The sequence below is a fragment of the Eretmochelys imbricata genome, chromosome 27 (genome assembly GCF_965152235.1).
Source record: "Eretmochelys imbricata isolate rEreImb1 chromosome 27, rEreImb1.hap1, whole genome shotgun sequence".
NCBI classification, from domain to species: Eukaryota; Metazoa; Chordata; order Testudines; family Cheloniidae; genus Eretmochelys; species Eretmochelys imbricata.
In genome coordinates, this window is record NC_135598.1 from 11,633,536 (window position 1) to 11,657,557 (window position 24,022).

A 24,022-nucleotide genomic window follows, 5' to 3' on the forward strand; every position below is an offset into this window, starting at 1 on the left:
AATGCTACTGACCTCCTTTGTGAAGTGCTTTGAGATCTACTGATGAAAAGCACTTAGAAAGAGTCAGGGTTTATTATTCATTGTAAGAGGCAAGGGCGGGGAGCTAATATATTTTATTGGACCAACTTCTGCTGGGGGAAGGGACAGGCTTTTGAGGGACACGGAGCTCTTCCTCGGGTCTGGAGAAGATAACCAGAGCATCCAAGCTAAATGTAAGGTAGGACAGATTTAAGTATGTGGGGTTCACGCACATGCTGTAGGAGACCCCTTAAAATGGAGTGGTCAATTATGTGTTAGCAGGCAGCCGGGTGTGTTACCTGGTATGATGAGCCAGAAAACCAGAGTTTCTGTTGAGTCCGTGGTTTTGAGTTGCTGGAGGAGTTATGAATTGACATTTTCTGGCAGCCCCAGGACACTTACAAGGCCCTGAAGCAGCTGTTGGGCCTCTGTGCCCGTTGGCGCATGCAGGTGGGAGATTTCAGTGGCCCGTCGTATTGTCCGCAGTTGGAAATGGGCTTGGAGTGTTCTGGTTTATTCCAGTCCTGCAGAGCTCCCAGTCAGGTCCCGTGAATGGGTTGCAGGATCGGGCCTGTCATTGGAACAGCTTTGTGGGGACGGGAGGGTTGGGAAGAGGCCTCCCCCGTAGGAGGGATCCATTGGCCAACGGCCACAAATGCCGCAGGGACGGGTATGCCCTGTAATCTTGTTGAGCCACGTGATGTGCGGCGAGGCACCATAGAACCAAAAGAGCCTGGGTCCAAGCTGGGGCCCAAAGGTGAAGCATGTCTCTAAAGTACAGCGTGTCATGTTGCAAAGCTTGGGGAGCAGGAAGGCGGGGCAGCTGGCAGGGAGCCCCAGGGCCTGCAGATTACACACACTCGCATTCCTTTGGTTGGCTGATTGAACAGGGCAGCTCCAGCTGGGCTGCGGCATGTCTGCGTCCCACACCCTGCCGGGGAGACGGTGCCATGAGACTTGGTGTTCGGTCTGCCACAGGCAGCCAGGCTGTGCTCTGCCTTCTCAGTGGCTCAGATGTCCAACTGATAGAGCGTCTCCCTGCGTGTCCGGTGACCCAGCTGAAAATCCGGCAGCCACCAGCTGGGAGCCGCTGATTGTCCAATCTGGGCGTCGTTCAGAATCTGCCCGCTGCCGTCAGGCGATAGCACCGTGTGGCGCCTGCAGGGGAGGCCCCTGCCCCGTGGCTTTACTGGGGAGGTGGCCAGGAGGAGGTGGCTGCAGAGGACAGAAGGAGGTGGCTGTTGGCCTGCAGGAAGGGAAGGAGGAGCTGGGGACTGCTGAGCCCCAGGCCCTGGGAAGTGAGATCTGCTGCAGGAAGTGTTGCATGCCAGTGCCCACAGTGATGCCCGCCCCCTGCCCCCTCTTTTCACTCCCTCCAGCCAAGTGCCTCCCAGAGAGGCCTCGTCCCTGCTCCACCCACGCTCCAGTTATCACCAGGGATGTAATTGGAAGGGGCTTTTTTTCTCATGCTGCCCCTGCCCTGGCAGTTCCCAACCCTGCGGCCTTCCCGAGCTCCAGCATGCTGCCTTTGGCCTTCCCCAGCCGCATCCCCCTCCTCAGGCTGCCCTGGCGGTTCCCCATTCGCTCCGGGATCCAGTTCAAAAGCCCCTGCCTTGTTTGACACTCGGTCCAGCCAGCCACGCAGCACTAGTCTCGCTCTCTCCTCCACTCCCTCAATCTCCGCTCGCTGGCCTCGTCTCCCTCCAGCTTCACACAAGCTCCTGGCAGCAGGTGCAAGAGCCTTCTCCAGCGCAGCTCCTGCCAGCTGGGAACATCTGTACACGCCAGTTGGGTCACTTCATGGTCTCGTTACCATGGTAGACCCCTGCCTACGGTAGATCCCTTTGTTGATCAAGGTCCTTCTGCCGGTGTAGCTATTCCTGTGTGGGAAGGGGAATGAACAAATTTACAGATAGGAATTTCTATTGGGACATGGAAACTTTTTAACTGTGCCCAGGAGCAGTTCAGGGTAGGAAATGTAGATGGGTTTCCTGGGACAGGGACAGTCGTTTTGCTCTCGGCCTGTGTAGTGCCTGGCACAACGAGGCCCTGATCTTGGATTGGTGTTACCATAACGCCAACATGCATCACAGTAATGAATGAGCCTTTGCCTTCCAGTAGCCCCCAGAGGCCCAGCTGCGATCGGGGCCCCGCAGTGTCAGGCGCTGCAGATAGAGGTGAAATGAATTAACCCAGATCTTCCAGCAGGCTGGTGACCTGAGTACCAGCCCAGAGCCGTAACCACCAGCCTGTCCTTCCTTTCGCTGGGGCTGGCAGGGAGGGCTAGGAGGGAAGTACACAATAATCCAAGTGGAGATCTGCCTTAACCCCTTTCTTCTTGCCCCCCGACAGCCGACGCTGGGCCGGAGAGATGGGACCTCTCCGAATGACAACGCCCCCCTGGAGGAGCCCTTCCCCTGGGTGGGGCCGAAGACGGTGCTGCTGCGGAAGAGCTCGCAGGGGGGGTTCGGCTTCACCCTCCGACATTTCATCGTCTACCCCCCAGAGTCGGCGGTCCATTCCGATGTCAAGGTAGCACTGCCTGCCTCTCCTCCCTGGCTCCGTCAGCCTGGGGGGGCGTGTCCATTTGGCAGGGGCTGGTCCTCTGGGAGGAGGACCCCTCCCTCTGCTGAGTTCAGTGATAGCGTTATTTGAGGGGGGGTTGGGAGGAGTGGGGAGAGGGCAGCTGTGGGTCCCCAGGACAGCCTGGATGTTGATCCCTATGGGATTCCCCAGGGTGACTTGTGGGTGAACTTTACCGGGGTCCCCAAAGGGGAAACAACCCAAAGAAGCCAATTTCCCTGGCTCCCTCCCAGCTGTTATATGGTAGTGACCTCCCTTCAAATTCTCCCTGCTTAAGAAGTCACTGGTTCCCTCCCTCCCCCAAGCCTGTGCTGGGCCGGGGTCTGACTACCTGACCGTGATCCCTCCTGGAAATCTCTGAGTCTCTGCAATCCGACGCACTCAGCTCATTGTGGTCTCTGGATCCGGTGTGAACGGTCCACAGCACTGCCTTCCCTCTGACCCATGGAGCGTCCTGACTCTCTTGCTCAGACTGTCCATTGCCTTGGCTTGCATCTCTGCCATGTGCTTTGAATTCTGCATATTTCCACTAGGGACAGGTGCCCCATGGTCCCCCAGTTTCTTTGCCCTTCCGCCCCTCTTAAAACAAAACCCTTGAAATTCCATCCCTCTCTGTCCCAGGCACCATCACTCCAGAGTGGCTGGTTCCCCCTTCTCTCCCATGGTTCAGTCACCCACCCCGCACTGCCCTCCATGGACGCTCGCCAGCATCGCCCCCGGTTTAAATACATGCAGCGGCCTTGCATCATGGTGACCTCCCTCTGGCCAAGGTGGGCACTGGATGAGCCTGGCCTTGGCTGTAGGCAGACACGCCTCCTCCCTGGGGCTCCCACCGGCAGGATGCTCTTCTCTGGCTACAGCCAGCTGGTGGCAGAGAAGATGGCCCCTGACAGTCCAGGGAAGGAAAGCTGGCTTAGATTTCCCCGTACTGTTTGTTCTTTGGTTGTGGAGAGGAAGGGCAAATGGAGGCGAATGAATCCGCTCCCGGCCTGGCGAGAACCGTGGTGTCTGGCCAGTGAATGGGGCCACAGCTGAAGGAGAAGCCCCCCACCGCAGCTCTCTACCACTAAACGCTACCGTCTTAACGAGAAACCGACGGCTCTGAGCAGCCCCCAGCCCTGCAAACCCACCCCTGCCCGGCGCCTGTGCCCAGATGCTCTGCGGGTTTTGCCATAGAATGGAGTGAAATAAATTCCTTAGCTGCTGAAGTTGCTACGGTGGAGCCCATGCCAGATACACAGTCAGTTGCCTCAGGACCATTGAACCAGAGGATTTGCCTCCTACCTGACTGGGGCGTTGGCCCATCGGGTCTGGTATCTTTCCTCCAAGAGAGGCCAATGCATGTTGCTTTTGCAGTATCCCGTACTGTGTAATGCCAAGTAGGGGGGAATTCCTTCCTGTTCACTGCCGCCGGCAGATGCCTCCCTGAAGCCTGGCATTGCCTACCCGTGTCAGAGAGAATAACCACACGACCGTCTCCAGCGCGGCTGTTTGACTCCCTGACCCGCTACGGCCTGGAATTGCTTTGTGTTTGCTCCTCTCTGAGCAGAGCAGCACCTGGCTGGGGTACTGCTTGTTGGCCTGGCACCTGCGGGAGCACGGATGTGGATGGGGGCCTTTGCTTACCTCCCCAGACGTACCACAGCCAAACGCCTGGTATGTGGGGCGATCCCAGAGACGGGGGCTGGCTTGCTCTTGCGATTGGTATCAAGAAGGCTGCTGCAGAGCTCGGTGTGCGGGAGCCCGGGGGAGGCTGCGTTTCCATAACTGGGGAGTGTCGCATAGCCCAGCTGGGGAGCCTGGTGTAGGAAGTGCAGCCTTGGGGCTGCCCCCATCAGCTTCCTCATTCAGGGTTCTGGACCCTCTCCCATAGCTGTGCAGCTCGCCCCCAGGGGTGCATCCCAGAATCCTGTGCTCCTGTCCCCAGAACGGGGAGTTGCGGTAGGGCTTTGACTCTGCTTGTAACTCAGCTGTATGGAGAGGTAGGGATCCGGGGAGCATCCCAGCCCCCTGCAGCCCACCCAGCTGCTGGAGCCCCCCGGGTTCAGGCTGAGAACTGCACCTTCGGCACACAGTTTAACCCCTTCACCGCTGAACAGCAGGCTAGACAGGCGCAGCCGATGGGCTCCCTTGAAACGGTCCGAGGGACGTGGCCCGCCCTGATGTTCCCTAGCAGGACGCATACGCTGCAGCAAGTGGTGATTAAAGCAACCAGCTGGGGCAGGTGATCTGGACTCTTCGCCCGACACAATTCTTGCAGAATAACCCCCGAGTTTCAGGGGAATATTAGTTCGGTTGGGGCCCAATGAGTTCTGCCCATGGAGCGTGGCGGTGTCTGAAACCGTACGGTGGGGAGAGCAGGAGTATCCAGCCCCCTGCCTTGGAAGGGATCCCCTGCTTGATTCCTAGATTTGCCCTCTTGGTCCCTGGGGGGACAGAGCGGGGGGATGGCGGTGCCGCTGATTGCTGCAGGCTCGTGGCTTGGGGAGGAAGAAGAGGTTTCAGTGGCAGAAAGTCACAGCAATGCAGGAGCTGCCAAAGCAAAAGCTCCCGAGTCTGCTCTGGTGCCCAGGGCCTGCTGGCTCAAGGGACGCTGTCGCCCCTTTTCAGTTGCGCAACGCATCCGTGAGAGAAACGATTCCTTTCGAACCCGGCGCCCCCTGCACGCCTCCCCTCCCTCCCCAAGCAGGGAGCAGCTTCTGCCCTGCAGCAGGAGGATTTGTTGGAACATTTTTTGACCTGACTCCTTAGCTTTGTACAGCTGCCTCTGTTTGTTGGTGGGTGCCCGTAAATCCCCCTGTGCAAATCCCGCTGTACTGTTTGCTTTGCTGAGCGCCGGTGGCGACGAATTCCACAGGTTTGCTACATGCTGCCTCCGGCAGATTGACTGGTAGCAAATTTACAGCTTTTCAAATTTACTGCCTGTCAGGTGGAGGAGCTCCTTGCTTTGCGGTGGCAGGATCAAGAGAAATGGCGGCTGGTTTCTTAGTTAACCAGTCGTTATCTATAAATCCTCTCCCACCCAGCTCCTCTCTAACCGAACTAGTACAAGCCTTTTTTATCTCCCCTCTGGGACCTCTTAACAATCCAACCTGTAAAACCCCAGGGACCACTCAATTCTACTTGGACTGCTCCTGAAAGGTATTTGTGTAAAGAGGAAGGATGATCTTATGGGTCAAGACCCTTGGCTGGTACTCAGGAAACCGGGGGGGGGGGGTCAGTTCCTGCCTCTGCCACTGACTCCCTGGTGACCATGGGTAAGTCATTTAATCTCAGCCTGCATTCTCCAGCCAGTACCACGGCGAAAGGAAAGATTATTTCCCACCTTCTCTCTTGCCTGCTTAGATGATAAGCTCTCATTGGAAGGAGCTGTCTCTTGCTGCACGTGTGGACCCTCTTCCGCCCCTGCCCTGAGCTCGGTTGGGGCCACTAGCCTCCGCTATAGTTAATAACATGTAGAATACATGCCTAGCTTGCGCATGAAGGTATTTACAGCTTTGGCGTGCAAGCCAGGAGGCCGCATGGCCATGGGCATGTGCCCAGTTGAACGTAGGGCACGCTGTTGTTTTCACACATAGTTTTGCAGCCGCTCCAGGTCCTGGAGTTCATTTTGTGTTCTACACAGGACCTGGCTCAGATTGCCCCTCTCTGCTCTGTCCTTGGTTCGACGGCCACCCTCCGCCCCGCAGTGGCTGCGTTTCGCTGGCGCAGTAGGGTAGGTACATGCCCTGAAATCTGCCCGAAGAACCCGCTCCAACGGCTGACCTGATTGGGTGGAGGTGGAGTGGGACGGTACCACCCTGTGTTTGGGGCAGTCCCTTAGAACTGGAGATTGCCTTACAAGGGCAGCTGGTAAAATACTCCAGGATCTTTCAGGGTGAACATGTGCCAAGTGGGAATTTCATTGGCTGGAGACGTGAGACCCTTTGGGGTGAAGAGCATTTAATGACAGGGCTCATCTGGGGAAGGGGAGGTACACACGGGGCTTCATCATGGCTGCTCAGGACCAGTTCCTTCGCTAAGTCATTTCCTCCCCCTGGCCGCCCGACTTGTTTTGGGAATCAAACAGCATCTTGTCTCCAGGTGGCCTTTGATCTTTCCACCACGTGTTTGCAGACGTTTAAACATCTGACAATAGCACCCAGCTGTTAGCCCCTTTCCCCGTCTTGGCTCATGATGGATGAGGGGAGCCCCGACGGCAGCATCTGGAGTCGTCTGATATTGAGACGTGTCAATGTCTGGCTGCATCGTAGCATCTGGGAACGTGTGGCAGCGAGACAGGACTGCGGTACCTCAGCACCAAATCCTGGAGCCTCCAGCATGGAGACCTGGCTCTCCAACCTCTGCTGTGCGCAGGACTGTGACACGGCTGCCCAAAGCACAGGGCCCAGGAACCCCCTCGGCTGTATCCCAGCCCAGGACCTCTGCTCGGGCACGCAGCATCCAGAAACTCTGACGCCGAGCCCTGGCTGCATTCTCTGTGCTGCATCCCGGGAGCTGTTCAGAAATCCCTTCCCCGGACACAGGCCTGCTTTTCTCCTGCTGCATGACAGGGCTCCAACGTGGGCCTGACTCCTGTCTGCCTTTCCCCGGGGCAGCCTGGTGCAGGGCTGGCAACATAAGTGTGATGAGACCACCCGATAACTCCCTTCCGCGTGGGACTGTGGCCCGGCTGCTTTCCCCTCCAGCCCCTTTCCCAGCACTGCCAAGCTGTCCCAGAGAGCGGTGGGGATGCCAGGCACTGAGGTGCCTGTTCTGAGCAACCCCCAACCCCAGCACTGTTTGCTGGCCACAGTTTCTTTCGGATTCAGCGTCTGGCCTGGAACTGCTGACCAGGCAGGACTCAGCATCACGGCCGGAGCCAGCGCTCTTGGGTTCCACCAGCTGAGCCTTTGTCTGGGTCACTTTGGAAAGGAAAAGCAGGTTTCTGCCAGGCCCGTTCAAAGGCTGCCTGGGGTCTGGAATTGCTTGGATTCTCTCCCCGTCTCTTCTGTGCAGTGTCCTTCAGACAAAGGGGGACCTGTCTTGGAGGGTCCAGCGGCCCCTGGGGCACTCCGTCCTTAGAGGTTTTTAAGGCCCGGCTTGACAAAGCCCTGGCTGGGACGATTTAGTTGGGGTTGGTCCTGTTTTGAGCAGGGGTTGGACTAGATGACCTCCTGAGGTCCCTTCCAACCCTGATCTTCTATGATTCCATGCAGCCCCTCTGCCTGACTCTGTAGTGCTCCCAAGGTTCCCCCACCCCCTTCAAGCCTCCCCCATCTCTGGAGGGGCTTATCCGGCTCTCTGAGCACCACTGAGTCGCTAGTGGGGTTATCCTCGCCGTGCCCTGTGCTAGCCTCATTGTCGAGCTGAGGGAGTGAGCTATAAGGGTAGACTAAGTGACTTGCCCAGGAACAGAACAACACCTCTCCTACTCTCCCTGGGTGAGCAGATCCTTTTCTAGGCTGCTGTATCCTGCTCCCACCCATCCAGAAACCTCCATCCGGCCTCCTTTCTGCCTCTGCATTTCTTGAAGCATTACAGGGCTCCCCGGCCTTGCTGTATAGCTTCCCACAAGCTCCCAGGAGGGAGGCGTGATCCTGTCTAGGGCAGGTGCAGAACAATGCCAGAGGATGTTGTGAAGGCCAAGAGTATAACAGGGTTCAAAAAAGAACTAGATAAGTTCCTGGAGGATAGGTCCCTCAATGGCTATTAGCCAGGATAGGCAGGGATGGTGTCCCTAGCCTCTGTTTGCCAGGAGCTGGGAATGGGCGATGGGATGGATCACTTGATGATTCCCTCTTCTGTTCATTCCCTCTGGGGCACCTGGCATTGGCCACTGTTGGGAGACTGGGCTAGATGGCCCTTTGGTCTGACCCAGTCTGGCCGTTCTTATGTAATGAGTGAAGGGCCAAGTGATGAGCCAGGATCGGGAAGCACCCAAGATCCCCGGGCAGGGGAGCCCGAGTTAGCCCTGCAAAGAGCAGGAGGGAGCTTTGCACCCCGGGATCAAGGCCATGAATTGGGGGCTGGTGCTTGGCAGAGGGACCGGTGAATTGATCAGGGATGCTCCAGGCATAGGGTCCCCCCAGTGGTGATCGGAACAAAGGGCAGTTATTCCTGGGATCAGAACAGGTTTGGAAAGCAGCAAGGCAGGGAGTGGAAGTGCAGCGTGGGAGCCGGGCCCCAGGCCAGATCTCAGGGGGCAAGTTTCGGTGGAGCTGACTCAGCTGGGAGTCAGACAGGAGCTCTGCATTCCACGTAGTGCTGGGGTCACACCTTTCCGTGCCGTGGGGGGAACCAAACCCACACACCCCCTGGGTTGCCTTGCCTGGCACAGGAGCCAAGGCAGGCTGGAGGGGAGGGGAGAAGCAGGGTGGGGCTGCGGAGGAGGAAGCGTTGGGCTTAAGGGAACTTCCCCATCCCACTCCCTTCCTGTGGCCCCACCGTAGCTGCGGGTGTTTGTATCCTGCCCCACTCGCCAGCTTCGCTACTTTGGCTGTGCAATTCGGGGAAGGAGCCGCCACCTCAGTGACCCCATCCAGCGGGGCTTGGAAAAACTCCTCCCCCGCGGGTTCAAGGGGGCTGCTCCTCCTTCCTGCTCCCCACCCATGTGCAATCGTAGGTCTCTCCTAGCACCGAGAGTCCTCCGGGACGTGTCCAGGCTCCCCTGCCTGGAGGCTGAGCAGTCTGTGCCACCCCCAGCCGAGCGGAGATCCCAAAGGGGGACCTACCTGCCCTGGTCGCAGGCTGCATGTCCTGATGGGGCCCTGCCCCCCACTTCCCTGCTTTCCATTGGCCTGGAGCAGCGAGTTAACCTGGGGAATCCTGGCATGTGACCCCAGCTCATCCCTCCAGGCAACTTCGAAAGTGACATTCAGGGGAGCCGAGCCGAGCTGGAGTCTAAGAAGTCTTGGGCGTACTTTGGAGCATCCCCCCAGTGACCGGGACCAGCTGGGGTCAAGCCATGATCAGGAACATCAGCTCTGAGTTCGGAGGTATCCCCACGTCAGTCCCCCATGGGGGACAGGAACTCTCCCAAAATCCAGACGCCTCCTTCGCTCCCCCTCCCAGCTCCAGATCTTGTCAGCTTGCATCGTGCCATAAATAATGCAGCACCGTGAAGACGGCCCCTCCGGCCGAAACCGGCATGTGGCCTCCCACGATTCGCTCTGGATAATAATGACAGTGCTAAATATAGCCACGCTCGTGGCTCGGGACTGCCCTCCTGAGAGCATCACCGGAGCGGCGCTTCCATAGTGGGGAGACTTTCAGCCCCCCGCGGCGGGGTGCTCCCCTTCCCTCTGCCAGCCCCTCTGTTGGCGTGGATGCTGTGCCTGGTGATTAGAGTGGCACCATCAGCTTTCTTCTGAGCCGCGAGGCAAGGTTTTGGCCCTGGTAACCAGGGTCGCTGCCTCCAGATCGCCCCCTTATGGCATGGGGCGGCCCTGCAGCACCCAGCCCTCAGTTTCCCTTCTCAGGTCATCACAAGAACTCCTCAACCCAAACTATTTCATCACAAGGTTCCACTTCTGGCGTTTTGAGTCCTGGCAACAATGTCTCTCCCCGCTGCACATTGGAAAAAATAACCCCAACTATACATACAGTATTTAGCTACAATTAGTCAGGAGAAAGATCTTGGAGTCATGGTGGATAGTTCTGTGAAGACATCCACGCAGTGTGCAGCGGCCGTCAAAAAAGCAAACGGGATGTTAGGAATCATTAAAAAAGGGATAGAGAATAAGACGGAGAATATCTTATTGCCCTTATATAAATCCATGGTACGCCCACATCTTGAATACTGCGTACAGATGTGGTCCCCTCATCTCAAAAAAGATACACTGGCATTAGAAAAGGTTCAGAAAAGGGCAATTAAAATGATTAGGGGTTTGGAACGGGTCCCATATGAGGAGAGATTAAAGAGGCTAGGACTTTTCAGCTTGGAAAAGAGGAGACTAAGGGGGGGATATGATAGAGGTCTATAAAATCATGAGTGGTGTTGAGAAAGTGAAAAAGGAAAAGTTATTTACTTGTTCCCGTAATATAAGAACTAGGGGTCACCAAATGAAATTAATGGGCAGCAGGTTTCAAACAAATAAAAGGAAGTTCTTCTTCACTCAGCGCACAGTCAATCTGTGGAACTCCTTGCCTGAGGAGGTTGTGAAGGTTAGGACTATAACAGGGTTTAAAAGAGAACTGGATAAATTGATGGAGGCTAAGTCCATTAATGGCTATTAGTCAGGATGGGTAAGGAATGGTGTCCCTAGCGTCTGTTTGTCAGAGGGTGGAGATGGATGGCAGGAGAGAGATCACTGATCGTTACCTGTTAGGTTCATTCCCTCTGGGGCACCTGGCATTGGCCACTGTCAGCAGACAGGACACTGGGCTGGATGGACCTTTGGTCTGACCCAGTCTGGCCGCTCTTGTGTTCTTATGTGAGCCTGAGTCAGGTGGTCCATGCCGCGGGCCTTTTACAGCCGTGTAGACGTAGACGTAGTCTTGGGGTCTCCTGCAGGAGCCGTCTTGCTTTCTGCTGCCATCTGCTGCCTTCCTCCTGGTTCTTCCCAGCCCACGACAGTGCCTTGATTGGCCCGGGCGGCTGTGTCCCCCATTGCCTCTGCTCCAGACCCAGCCAATCCTGGGGGGGTTTGAATTGGCAGCTTCTGTTTCCCTCCAGCAGTGCCAGCTGCCCACGGCATCCCACAGCGATCACCCCAATCGCCCCTCCTGACACAGGCTCCTGTTGTGGGTGAGAGGATTTACCCTTGGGGCTGGGGGGCAGCTTTACGTTCCACCCAGGGGCCAGCAGAGGCTGCTCAAGGGATGCCTGATCATGGTGCCCCACCCCACAACTCCTGGAGCTGCGCTGACCCCTATGGGAGAGAGGAGGTTGCAGCTTCATTCTCCAGCCAGGGCCCTGGGTGAGTGGAGCCCACCGCCCGGTGGCCCCGGGGGGCTGTGATTGTTTCTTCTGGGGAGCAGGCTTGTGGGAGCCGAGATTTGGCCCCCCCCCCGTATGACTGCATCAGGGTTTCCTCTGAAGCGTTGACGCTCTCCCCTTGGCTAATCCCCCATGGCAGGAAGCTGGAATGGCCATTATACAGTCACTGAGAGGGAGAATAAACCCCTTCTCTCCCCTCCCCTGTTGAGCTGGATGTGCTGACGACTCAGGGAGATCCTGTGTCAAGAGTTCTCTGGGCAGTCCGGGCGGCAGAGGGAGGATAAGAAGGCGCCGGGTCACTTTGCTGGCGTTTCGGTGCCCCAAAGGTTACCCATGGTCCCTGCCCGCTGAGCTGATGCCGGGTTCCCCCCCTTCTCGTTAATCAACTGTCCCGGGGATCGGTCCCTCTCCCGACTCCTCCAAAGCCTCCGTGGCTCAGCTGTGACGCTGTGTCTCTCTCTTCCCTGTGCAGGAGGAAGAGAATGGAAACCGAGGAGGTAAGCACCCATCTCTGGCACGCGGCCGCTTGTATCGCCTGTGCGTGTGTGTGTGCGCCCTTGTGGCCAGACACTGTCTGGATGTCCGGGTGTGAAAGGGAGCTGATTGGCGCTCTGGCCTGCTTCACAGCCCAGCCCAGACTCAGTACCTCCCTGCCAGGGAAGTGATTGCAGACGATGGTGGTTTGTGAAATGCACCAGGCTGCCGAGCAGCAGATCAGTGTAGCAGCAGGCCAGCCGGGCAGGGAGGGGGGATCTTTCCATCACAGATGAAGTTACCCAGCTCCCCAGGCGTGAATGGCCACTCGGCTGAAATAAGAGCCCGAAACCTAGGCCTGAGGGAAACCGGCTCAGCGACACTCGGAGATGGGCAAGCTGGGTGCCCCCAACGCCAAGGGGGGGCTGCGCTGCCTGGTGGGGTGATCTCAGGCCGTGCAGGAGGAAGCGCGTGTAGAGATTCTGTGGTACGACTCCCCCTAACATCCCAGCCATCTGGGGGTATCTGTCCCCTTCCCCCGCTGGCTAGCGGTTGGTTGCATTATTCATCCCTAAATCCATTAGCTGATGCCCCGTTGGCAATACCTAGATCTGCAGCTTGGCACTTCCCCGCGTCTCCGCCCCTAGCTAGGACCTTCCCGACTAGAGCCCAGAACCAGCTGGTTCTCCCACCTCTTCCTGTCCGCTTGTTTGCTCTTGGTTGGCTCCGGCTGTGTGCCGGCCGCAGACCAGGTGCTCCTGGGAAGGGATAAAGCTTGCCACCTGGCAGGTTTCGGTGCTGTTCATCCCTCCCAGGCTGGGAACTGTGACTTGACCTAGGTTTACAGCGAAGGAGCCTTTCCCCACAGGGGGGCTGTGCTAATGCACAGCTCAGGACAAGGCGGGCAGCAGCGTTTTGGTTTGGGGGGATCAGAGGGCGCAAAGCGACTCCCTCAGCCTGCCGGCAGGTGCTTTGGGTGCACATCACGAGCTTTCGCCTTGTTTGTATCTGGATTCAGGCTGCGGTTTCTTGGTGTCTTTCCCTAGCCCAGAGCCCAGCAGCTGCCCTGGGGGTTACAGTGCAAGACAGGCCCTCTGGCTCCCAGCCCCCATTGGGTCTTGTCTGAGACAAGCTCAGTGTCCGAGCAGCGGGCTAGCAGCAGAGAGTCAGGCGCTGCCCTCCCTGGCCACAGCTCTCCGATGTGACCAGCAGCCCCTCCTCCAGCCCATCTGCAGCTCCGCTGGTGCTCCCCAGTTGCAGCCTGTGGTCTCCCCTGCTATTCCACTCCTGGGCTCCCCCCGTGCACAGCTCTGCAAATACTTCCCAGTCCCAACACCCCAGCCCCCTTCTGCTATTCCTATTCCGGGCACCCCCGAACCCCCACAGCTCTGTCCTCAATCCCAACCCGCAGCCCCTTCTGCTGCTCTGCTCCTGGGTCTCCCTTGTGTCTCTCCCAAGGCACCTCAATTCTGTTCCTGTCCCGAGGTCTCCCCGTCCTAACCCCTAGCTCTGGGGATGATCCACCTCCATCCTGGCCTACAGGGATGCCCAGCCTGGCAGTGCCCCCCAGCCTGTCCCGCAGCACGCACGCTGTGAGGCCTCTCCCTGCACAGGGATCGCCGGACCTGCAGAGTCACAGGAGGGGGGGTTGTCCTTGTAGACAGATCCCAGACCAAGCTCCGATCAGGGCCCTAGAGGTGTACAAGTGTCCGTGCTTGAGTGGGGTCTGCTGAGGCACAGGGCGGGAGTGGGCGCTCCTGGGAGGGCACCTGGAAGCGGGGGGAAGCCGTGACTTCTGCGACCATGCTTTTGGAAATGGCCTGTGCACGGTTACCGAAGCTGCTCTTGGGTTGGCTTTGTGCAGAGGACAGGTCTGAAGCCCAGCACCCGCCTGCGTCTCCAGGCTGGAGTTGAGTTAACCGGATCTGATGCAGTCAGAACGGATAGCCACGTGTCAGGCTTGACGGAGAACTTCCAGTTCTGGCCCCTCACTCGGCTCCAGCCCTGCGGGGGGGGGACCAGTTGCAGATGAAGCATGTCTGGAGGTTGGGGCGGGGTGTGGGGGGTGCCAGGCGATGGAAGCCTGATGCCCTTTGGACCAGGGCCCACACAGGCTACTCCTCAGACACATCCCCTGCCCCTTCCTGCTGTGCCATTCCCTGCCCAGAACCCTGAATCACCCACAGCTTCTTGCTGTGACCCCAATCCCTTGTGGCCAAAGGATTGTGGGATGGGGGGGGGGGGTCATGGCAAGAAATCAGGGCCGGTGGTTGGGTCCCAGGTGGGGAGAGGCTGAGAACCGCCAATTGAAAAGGGGCTGAAACCTTCCTTCCCTCCTGCCCAGGAGGACCTTGTCCCACCAGGGGTCCAGTGAGGGGAGCACGTGCTTCCCGCTCTCAGATAATGTATGTCACCCTAGGACCCGATTGTTCCTCTGGGTCGTGACGGGACGTGGCCTTCGAAGTCTGTGTTGGCTGGTGTGGAGCGCAGTGCCAGATCATGCTGGTTCTTTTAATTGTGGTGTGTGTTCTGTGTAGCCAGGGTGTCTGCATGTGAGTGTCTTGTGTGTGTATGACTTGTGTGTGTGTGTGTGTGTGTGTGTATCTAGTGTGTGTGTGTGTGTGTGTGTGTGTATCTAGTGTGTGTGTGCTCATGCATGTAGTTCTGTGTGTGTGTCCAGTGAGCACAAGTGTGCGTGTGTATCCAGTGTGCGCGTGTGTATCCAGTGTGCGCGTGTGTATCCAGTGTGCGCGTGTGTATCCAGTGCGCGTGTGTATCCAGTGCGCGTGTGTATCCAGTGCGCGTGTGTATCCAGTGCGCGTGTGTATCCAGTGCGCGTGTGTATCCAGTGCGTGTGTATCCAGTGCGCGTGTGTATCCAGTGTGCGTGTGTATCCAGTGTGCGTGTGTATCCAGTGTGCGTGTGTATCCAGTGTGCGTGTGTATCCAGTGTGCGTGTGTATCCAGTGTGCGTGTGTATCCAGTGTGCGTGTGTGTATCCAGTGCGTGTGTGTATCCAGTGTGCGTGTGTATCCAGTGTGCGTGTGTATCCAGTGTGCGTGTGTATCCAGTGCGTGTGTGCATCCAGTGCGTGTGTGCATCCAGTGCGTGTGTGCATCCAGTGTGCGTGTGCATCCAGTGTGCGTGTGCATCCAGTGCGTGTGTGCATCCAGTGCGTGTGTATCCAGTGCGTGTGTGCACTCATGCACGTAGTTCTCTGTGTGCGTGTGTCCAGTGTGCAGGCGTGAGTGTGTGAGTATACAGCATGTACCCGTCTTTCCTGTGAGGGACCCCCCGGTGCCGAGCTCTGGTGTCTGACGCCCTTTCCCTTCCCTTCCCTTTCCCGGCGCAGGTCCCCAGCGGAGCCGCCTGGAGCCCATGGACACCATCTTTGTGAAGAACGTGAGGGAAGACGGGCCTGCGCACCAGGCCGGCCTCCGCACAGGTGGGGGAGCCCCCACTGGGTACCACGCACCCCACTGGGTGGGGGCGACCTGAGGGACTGTACTGGGAAAGCCAGTGGCAAAGTGCTCCCGGAGGGGACTGAAATCCAGTGGATGAGGGCTCACATGGGAAACAGACCTGAAAACCCTTCCAGTTAATTCAAATGCTTGGTAAACAGCTGGGGAAGAACAGGGCTTTCTTAAAGATTCAACACATGTTCTGGACTGGGGTCTCTAGGGTTACACCCCTTGACATTGCTGGGGTCTCTAGGGTTACAAACAAGCTGGCAGAAAGCAGTCTTTAGGCCCAGTCAAGGCACAAATTCAGTGCCTGCCCTGTCTGTCTGCCGGGGCCGTTCCTCCTCAAGGGACAAATCTGGCAGGCGCCTGTCTGCAGAGCGCAGGGCATGAGCCGAACCCCACTGAATACCAGGGGAGGCACGGCTGGATGGGGGAGCAGAGAGGGAAAGAGACTGGCACTCTGTGTATTAGCAGCGAAGCCATTTCACGCAGAGGGGCTGGAGAAGAGCTTTGATTCCTCCTAGCTCCAGCAAGCTCTGCCAGCCTCCCTCCTGCTTGTTGGCCCTGTCTCCGGAGCGCGTCTCGGCGCTGTTCAGCTGGGGGGTGGGAACTGGTGGTGGAGCCAGGGCCAGAGCCAGAATCGCTTCTCAAGCGGTAATTAACTAAGGGGGAGCGTCCTGGGTGCATGGGACATGGCTGGGGCTTTCACTGCAGATCCCCTAACGGGTCCGTAGCGCCTGGCTCAACCCAGATGTCACTTTCTCAGTCCCTTCCTGGTGGGGTCGGTGCCTGCCCCTGGGCTGCTCTTCTGTGGCGTGTGCCAGCCGCGTAGCCATCCTGTGGTGCCCGGGGGCATGGCCCTGCCAGCTGCCGTCTGGGGGCGGGCTGAAAGGGGAAGCTAACTGTGCCACGTTAGGGTGAAAATCTCCCCCTCTGCCGAGGGAGTTGGGGGAGAAAGGGTCTCTCCAGGCCTCTCGGCTCTGAGCGAGCTCGCTGCCTGGAAAGAAGGGGAGTCACCATAGCCTGGTTGCAGCAGAGCCTAGGAAACCCCATAAGAGAGCCCCACTGGACAGGCCTTGCTTCAGAGCTCACAGCCTGGGGGAAAACGGCCTTGTCCTTGGGTGACGTTTGTCCTTACGACGTCCTGTCCGCCCGAGTGGATCATTCGCTCCAGGCTGTGGCTGGGGCAGAGGGAAGGGGCTCCCCCCCCCCCCTTGCCCGTTGTTCTCTACTACGACCTCTGAAAGCCGTTGTCTGCTGCCCCCATCAGCTGGTGCCCACACGGGGCAGCGCAGGGGTTGCCACTTTGGGCCCCCAGGTGTCGGTGGCGACAGCAGTAACTGTTCTGCCAGTGCTCAGGGTGGGGATGGCGTGTGCCCGGCTAAAATGGTCAGGCAGTAAACCGGAAGGAAGGCGCTGTGTGTTGTATCCTCTGGGCCAGACGTCAGCGGGCATGAACCTGGGGCGCTCCCTTGTCTTTGAGGCCAGCCGAGGGTCCCGCCCTGCCGTGGCCCCCTGGACCAGCCGCTGAGCGCTCGTTAACAGCACCAAGGCGTAGGGACAGGGCTGCAAGGGGGACAGTGGGCCGAGGCGGGAGAGCAGCCAGAGAACAAGCCAGCTCTGTGTGCTCAAAGGCTCCCTTCCCGAATGATTTCCAGCGCCATTGCTGGGGACAGCCCCACAGCCCCTCCTCCTGCGAGGTGCCGAGTGCCCCCAGCTCCCACCGACGTCCCGCTTGCTTGGGCCCTTCTTCGGCGGGTAGCGGCAGGCTGGGGGCGATATCGCACGTTGCTGTGGTTACCGCCAGCTGTACTCGCTCCTGGTTGGCTAGCTGCGCCCCCATTCACGCGTGGGCCCCCGGTTATTTTCCCTCTGCAGGAGACCGGCTTGTCAAGGTGAACGGCGAGAGCATCATCGGGAAAACCTACTCCCAGGTCATAGCGCTGATCCAGAACAGGTGAGAGCTGGGATACTCCCCGGATATTGGATCCTCCCCGGGGCGAGACGCCTGGCTGAGACGAAGTGCCCTCCTGGGGTTCAGGCCAAAATGTTCATACTCAGATCCACCATCCAGGCCCAGATCCTCAAAAGGTGCGTGGGCGCCTAACTCCCGGGGTGCCAGTGCTAATCAGGTGCCTAAATACCTTGGAAGAGCGGGGCCCTAGGCCAAGTTTTTCCAAAGTGATGAACGATTTTTGGGTGGCCACCTTGCGACACCCCAAGGGTCCTGATTTGCATGAAGTGCTGAGGTCCTGCCCCAGGAAGGTGGGTCCCCATCGTCAGGCACTTGGGAAAAAGCCGCTTATTTATGTGCCCCAGTATGGATTGCCGGCAAGTGCCGGGTTGGCTGCCGTTCTCACCCTCTGGCGGGTGTGGGCGCTGCTGCCCATGTAGCCAGGACACCACTCGGGCAGCTTGATTCCCCGACTCCTTCGCACTAAGATGTTGCCAAAATGGCGGTGTTGGTGACACCTGATGTGACAACAAGCCAGCCAGATTTGGGGCAACCTTGCTCCTCTTCTCGCAGAGGGGTCAGGGCGCAGTTGGAGCAGAAGGGAGTTGCAGCGTTTGTCTGTTCAGCGCTGAGTTGATGGATGTGGGAGAATTTCCTACCCACCTTCGTTCTCACACGCTCCCTCACACACCGAAAACGGAAGAAAGAAGCCAGTGTGTGTGTGTCTGTCTTTGGAGCTGGGATTTAATTAATGACCTGGATTTGTGTGTGTTGCACTCTGTGTGTAACTACTGATCAGACAGGGGAGATGGAGGGGCAAACCTGACCGCGATAGCTCCTAAGTATAGCACCTGGGGAACGAACCAAATGAAAGTGATCTGGATATGAGCTAAATATAAGATACAGCCCTGGGTGCTAATTGCATTTGGAAAACTATTCAGTGGCCGTCCGCAGGGGAGGGGGAACGGTGGGGGCTACATGCTGTCGACTGGCTCTGAAATGGAAAGGGGATTTCCAGGGGGTTTGTTGCAATTTCTTGCCGTGGCTTGAGCTTTTCATTAGTTGAGAAAGAAATAAGCAGCCGCTGTCACCAAAGGAAGAGGGAGTGATCCTGTGGCTAGAGCAGGGGATGGGGAACCAGGACTCCTGGGTTCCGGGCCTGGCTCTGCGATGGAGCATGGTCTAATGGTTAGAGCATGGGTCCGGAGCTAGGACTCCTGGGTTCTCTTCTGGTCTCTGGGAGGGAATGTTAGAGCAGGGGGATTAGGGGTCAGGAATCCCAGCCCTTTTCTTGATGCAAGTTCGCAATGGAGGGCTTGGCAGAGCTGAATTGGGAGGAGGGACTGGGGGGGGGGGGGCGAATGCCTCACGGGGGTGGGGAGGGAGTCGCAGGGAGGGGCACTGCTCAGACTAAGGGAGAGGTGAGGTGGGCTACAGGCGTGGAGGGGACATGGCGCAGCACATTCCCAGCCCAGGGCTGGATCTGAGAGCGGCTGCTGGCGGTGCACCCCCACGCAGCTGGCGGCGGGCGGGGGGATGCGTAGCTACACTGTGACAGGTCCTGTCTTTTGCATGTGGCGTTAAGACGAAGTCTTTCCTGTCCCCTGGGAAGGAAAATGGCCCATCGTGGCGGCTTGGCCGCTGTCTCCTCTGGGAGTAACAGCAGCTTCTACTGTCCCGGGCTGCCTGTGTGAGCTGCTGCATGGGCCCTGCGCAGCTGGGATCTTCCGGCTCAAACCTTTGGAGTAAAACCTCTGCCCTGCGAACCTCCAGCCTGGTTCTCGCGCACTAGCCCAGGGCCACGATGCTGCAGATCTGCAGCCTTTAAACAATAAATAAATAAAGCCCACCATCCTTGTTCCTTTGGCGTTAACGCCTACTAATCAGATAACCCCCGCTGGCCGCAGCCAGCCAGGCACTGGGTCAGTGGAGATTACACCCTGGACTTCCACCACCAGAAGCACACGCCTCAGTCACTTGAGCTTAGGGGGTAATTCCCAGAGCTGCCTGTCAGTTGCAGGCCTTGCCTCCTTCCCAGCCACTCACATAGCATCAGATAGGGAGTGCTGTCCTGTGCCCCTGCAACCCACCTCGGCTGCTGAGTCCTGGCATCCAGTTACTGCCCCGGTCTCTGCGTGACTCGGAGCCTGGAGACGCGGGGAGCTGGCTGCACGCAGCATCCAGACCCTGACGCTCTCTGCCTTTCCCTCTCTCTGCAGTGACGATGCCTTGGAGCTCTCCATCATGCCCAAAGACGAGGACGTCCTCCAGCTGGTGAGCCTTTTGCTGCTGAACTCTCCCTGGGTTCGGGCCGGTGATGAGCAGGGAGTGCCTTGCCTGGCCCTGTTTTGCCACGCCCTGCGCAGAGCCCTTCCCCTTTACTGGTGGGTGGGGGCTGACCCAGAGCCCCTAGCTCAGCAGTGACAGCCGGGGCATTCTTCGGGCAGTGAGGCTGGGCACTGCTGCTCTCCAGGGTTTCGGAGCAGATGACAGTCCTGGGGGAGATGGCTTGGGGAGGTGGGCCACATGGGCGACTTCTCAGGAGACCTTAAACCTGCAACCGAGTCACCCTCATCGTTACCCTGCAGAGGGGCAGCCCACAGAGAGAACAGCACCCAGCATTCAATACTCCTTTGCGTGGCCCTGTTGCATGCTGGGACTTGTAGTCTCCACAGGGATGCTCCCGATTACAAAAAGCAAAGGGACATGTGCTGTGCAGCCGTGGTTTTTTGGGCTGCACACTGACTTAGCCCGGCTTAAGCCTTAGCTAGCCGGCATTCTGCAAGGCTGCCAGGCACGCGTCATGCCCAAGAGGGTGCATGTGGCCTCCGAGGGGCTGACGGGACAGTGGGAGGCTGACGTGGGCTGGCCAGATCAGTGTGACAAGGCTGATTGCGGGGTTGTGGTGGGGGGTTATCTGGGCAAAGCCGACGTCCCCTGCTCCAGCAGATTAGCCACGGCCATCTGGGCGGTGAGTGGTGTGAACCATGGCACTTAAAATCCCTCACGCCTGAGCCCCTCCCTCGATTGGGGGTGAGGCTGGTGGAATTTGTGGGGGGGCCTTTAGGGTTCCCTTTAATAGCAGCCCGACGGGATCTCATTTTCTTGGGGCCCCATGCATCAGCAGTTTGGGTGGTGTGTTCTGAATTCAAGGCCGGTTGCTGGGGTTGGGGGTTTGCCAGCTCTGAATGCTCCTGACCTGTTCACCCTGGACCCTGTTTGAAATCCATTCCTGTCTCCTGCCCTGGGCTGACTGGCCACCTCCTCTTGCTGCAGGAGCGGGGAGTGATGGAATGAGGGAGGGGCACCCCGGGCGGGGCGTGGGGGGGCAGCGTGCGAGGAGGGAGATGGAATGAAGCCCACCCTGGTTGTAAGTGACAGATCATTGGGTGTTGGGCTGGGGTCGGTCGCCATGACGTGGTTGTTGGGGGGTGGGATGGTGGTAGGACCAGCCCGGATCACCCTGCAGAGAAGAGGCACAAGTCTAGCAGTGCGGGGAATGAGCTGGGGGGGCGGCTTGTCTAGGGATGTGGTGGCTTCGCCTTCACTCCGACACCCTCCGTGAAGATGGGGGACGTTTCTGGGAGACACATTCTAGTGCCGCCCGCGAGTGGTCGGGCTGGGTGTAGGAATCTCTGGGCAGGGTTCCGTGGCCCGTGGGATGCGGCAGGTCAGACTAGACGCTCCGTCGCCCAGGTGGGTGGGGTGATCTGTGTTAAAGGAGCGGAGCTAGCCCTGGCAGAGCCGGGGGGCTACTCCGTCACCCAGGGAATGGAGGAGGGGGACACAGTCATCTGAGCCCCCTGACCCCACGGCCTGGCGTGCGGAGCCTGTTGCTGCCAGGGCATGAAGCAGCCCCAGGCCACCAAGGTGTGATAGACGCAGGACCCTCCCCCTCTTCCCCACTCTGGGATGCTGGCTAGAGTTTTTCTCCTTGGGCAAAAAAGATCCTCAGTTCTGTCCGCATCTCTTGGAAGTTTGGGTGTCAGCAGTACGCTGGGAGGGAGAGGGGCGTGTGGGAGGCAGAGGTCTTGTGATCCACCCGCCCTGAGGCCATACAAAGTGAGGGGGAAACCCCAAACACACCCAGGGCCCCAGAGAGTCACAGGATACTCTAGAGCCCCAGGCTGGGTATTCCCAGTGCGTCTGCAGTAATGGGACAGATCATCCCTTAGGTAATGGCAGAGAAGTCCCTGGGTTCCAAACCCTCCTGCTGCAGGGCCTTCACAGCCGCTAGCCGCTGGGGTCAGGAAGGAATGACTCCCCTGGGCAGGTTCAGGGTTAGTGCCTAATTGCCTGGTTTTTGCTGTCATCACAGTAGTGCCAACAGAGATCAGAGCTCCGTTGTGTTGGGTGCTGCACAGACACACATTATGAGACAGTCACTGCCCCGAAGAGCTTACAGTCAAAATAGACAAAGGGTGGGAGGGGAAACTGAGGCACCAAACGGGGGCCTGGCATGTCCATGGTCACCTGGCTGGTCAATGGCAGAGTGGGAGATTGGAGCCCTTTTGCACCTTCCTCTGATACGTCTGGGGCTGACCTCTGTCGGGCTCAGGGTCCCAGCCTAGCTGTGCCGTGGCTGCGATCAGGCGGGGCGCGTCCTCCGGAGTTACACCAGGGATGAATTTGGCCCAGTACTTCTCAGCCAAAGCACCGGCCTGTGGCTGTGTTTGGAGTGAACGGGTTTTGAACAAGGGTAGTGCAGTTACGTGTGTCTGTCTGCCTGCGTCTGTCTTCCTGTCTGTGCGTGTGATTCAGAGGAGACCCAGGACGTGCGAAAGGAGCCGGATGCCAAGGGCCAGCTTTGCTTCCCGGCTTGGATTCCAAAGGAACCTTTGTGTGGGTTTCCCCGTCCCGGTGCCTGGGCTGGGGGCGTGGGCATTCCTGCGGTGTGCGGCTCCGGCAGCCAATGGCAGGCCTCAACCAGGAGCTCCCTGCAGCTCGGGGGGGGTCTCTCCTCCCTTCCGCCTCAGGACGTCCCAGTCGCAAAATCCCCAAACAACTTAAAAGGAAAAATTGAGAAGGAAAGGTTAGTCTGGGCCAGGGCTGTGCCCGGGGAGCAGCGAGGGAGCGGCCAGCCGGGGGAGAAGGCTGCTGCCGGATCGAGGGAGGTAATGAGCTCTGTTTGGGATCCCTGTCGTCGGTGTGTATTATATGATTGTTAGGTCGTCTATCGCATTCGGATTGAACGTGTTTATTACGGTAGTGTGTGAGCCCACCGAGAACAGGGCCCCATTGTGCCAGGCGCTGTACGAGCCTAGGATACGAGACGGCGACTGTCGAGAGAAATGCCGGCGGGGGCTCCCGTGACGACTCCCTTTATTCCAGCACAGAGGAAACCTCCCAGAGCTGAGCCAGCTAGTCATTAAAGGCGAGCGTTTAACCCTCTGGCTGTAGCTTGAACAGGTTAAAAAAGGGATGGGGGCGGGGAAGGTCCTTCAGTAGGTGGCACAGTCTGGGAAGGAAGCCCAGGGCTCCGGCCGCCCCTTTAAGCGAGCGTGTCGGAGCTCCGCACCGCTCCGCTCCACTCCGCTCCTTTTTTGGATCAGAAAGAGCTGGTTTGTCATTGCCCAGAAATGCAGCCTTCCTGAGAGCAGGATTCCAGGGCGGCGGGGAGCTAGGAGCAGCCAGGGGCCCTGCTCCCTCCATTGGCCTCCCAAGGACTGAATGATGAGGCAGGAAGGACCCTGGGGTTCGGGCCCCAGCACGCGTCCAGAGAGAGGAAGCTTTGGGAAGGGGGCTGTTTCCCTCCCCTCTCTCTGGTTCCTGGGGTGTCAGAATCGGAGCAGCTTTAGGAAGCAGGTTGCTGCAGATTCCAGGGGTTGGGTCGTTTGGGGACAATGCAGTGGGGTGGCTGGAGCTGCTTCCCTTTGGACAGCAAGCTTGCGGCGTGGTAACTTCACTGGAAACACTTGCCTTCCCTGGCCATGATCGTGACGCTCTCCCCTGGCTGATTTCCAGCGCTGACTGCACTTGGCCTCCTGCGGTTTCCATTGCAGCATCACTTTTGCTCCAGAATTATTCTTGTGGCTTTGCTGTGCGGTGTTGACAGGCTGCTGCCTTCCACCCCAGAGGCAGCTGCATTCCAGGTGAAGCCCTGCCTTGCCTGCAATTCGCTTGTAATCGGTTCCTGCAGCTTGTGGGGCGCTGCTGGGCGTCTGGAGGAGAGATGCTGCAGTGCGTCTCTTATCATCACTTAGTCGTTAACCCTTTCACTCTGGGAACCAACCTCAGGCCCAGGGGTTAGAACATTAAATCATGCCTCAAAAATGCCCCACCTGCTGCAGGGGGTTAAAACCAGCTTCCCTGGGATAGATGTTGCATGAACGAATCCTGGCTGGGAGCCAGGGGCCAGGCTAGACAGTGGCACCCCAAACCCTGCCTCAGCCCTTGCTCCCCTGCGCATCCAGCTGTGCACACCTAGTTATCCAGGACTCTCTGCTTAGCAGGGGACTTCTTAGATTTTGGACTCGCCCACCCGCTTTACTTGCTATACAAGGCACCTCTTCTTGTTCAGCAGCAAGGGTCCCGGGTTTTCCAGCCCGAAGCTTCCCAGCGTGGGATCCAGCAGGTTGTTGTGTGTGTGTTGTCTACATAGGCAATGCCC

General features: G+C 58.4%; 1 protein-coding gene across 3 annotated transcripts in view; it reads left to right on the top strand.

Moving 5' to 3' along the window:
• The window catches only part of ARHGAP23 (Rho GTPase activating protein 23), a 73,886-nt gene that overhangs the window by 11,697 nt on the left and 38,167 nt on the right, over window positions 1-24,022 (top strand). For all 3 annotated transcript variants that reach the window (XM_077806221.1, XM_077806222.1, XM_077806223.1), the window contains exons 2-6: window positions 2,371-2,550; window positions 11,994-12,018; window positions 15,347-15,439; window positions 17,337-17,415; window positions 19,632-19,686. In XM_077806221.1, the coding sequence (XP_077662347.1) occupies window positions 2,371-2,550; window positions 11,994-12,018; window positions 15,347-15,439; window positions 17,337-17,415; window positions 19,632-19,686 (432 nt within the window). The remainder of the gene's footprint in view (window positions 1-2,370; window positions 2,551-11,993; window positions 12,019-15,346; window positions 15,440-17,336; window positions 17,416-19,631; window positions 19,687-24,022) is intronic.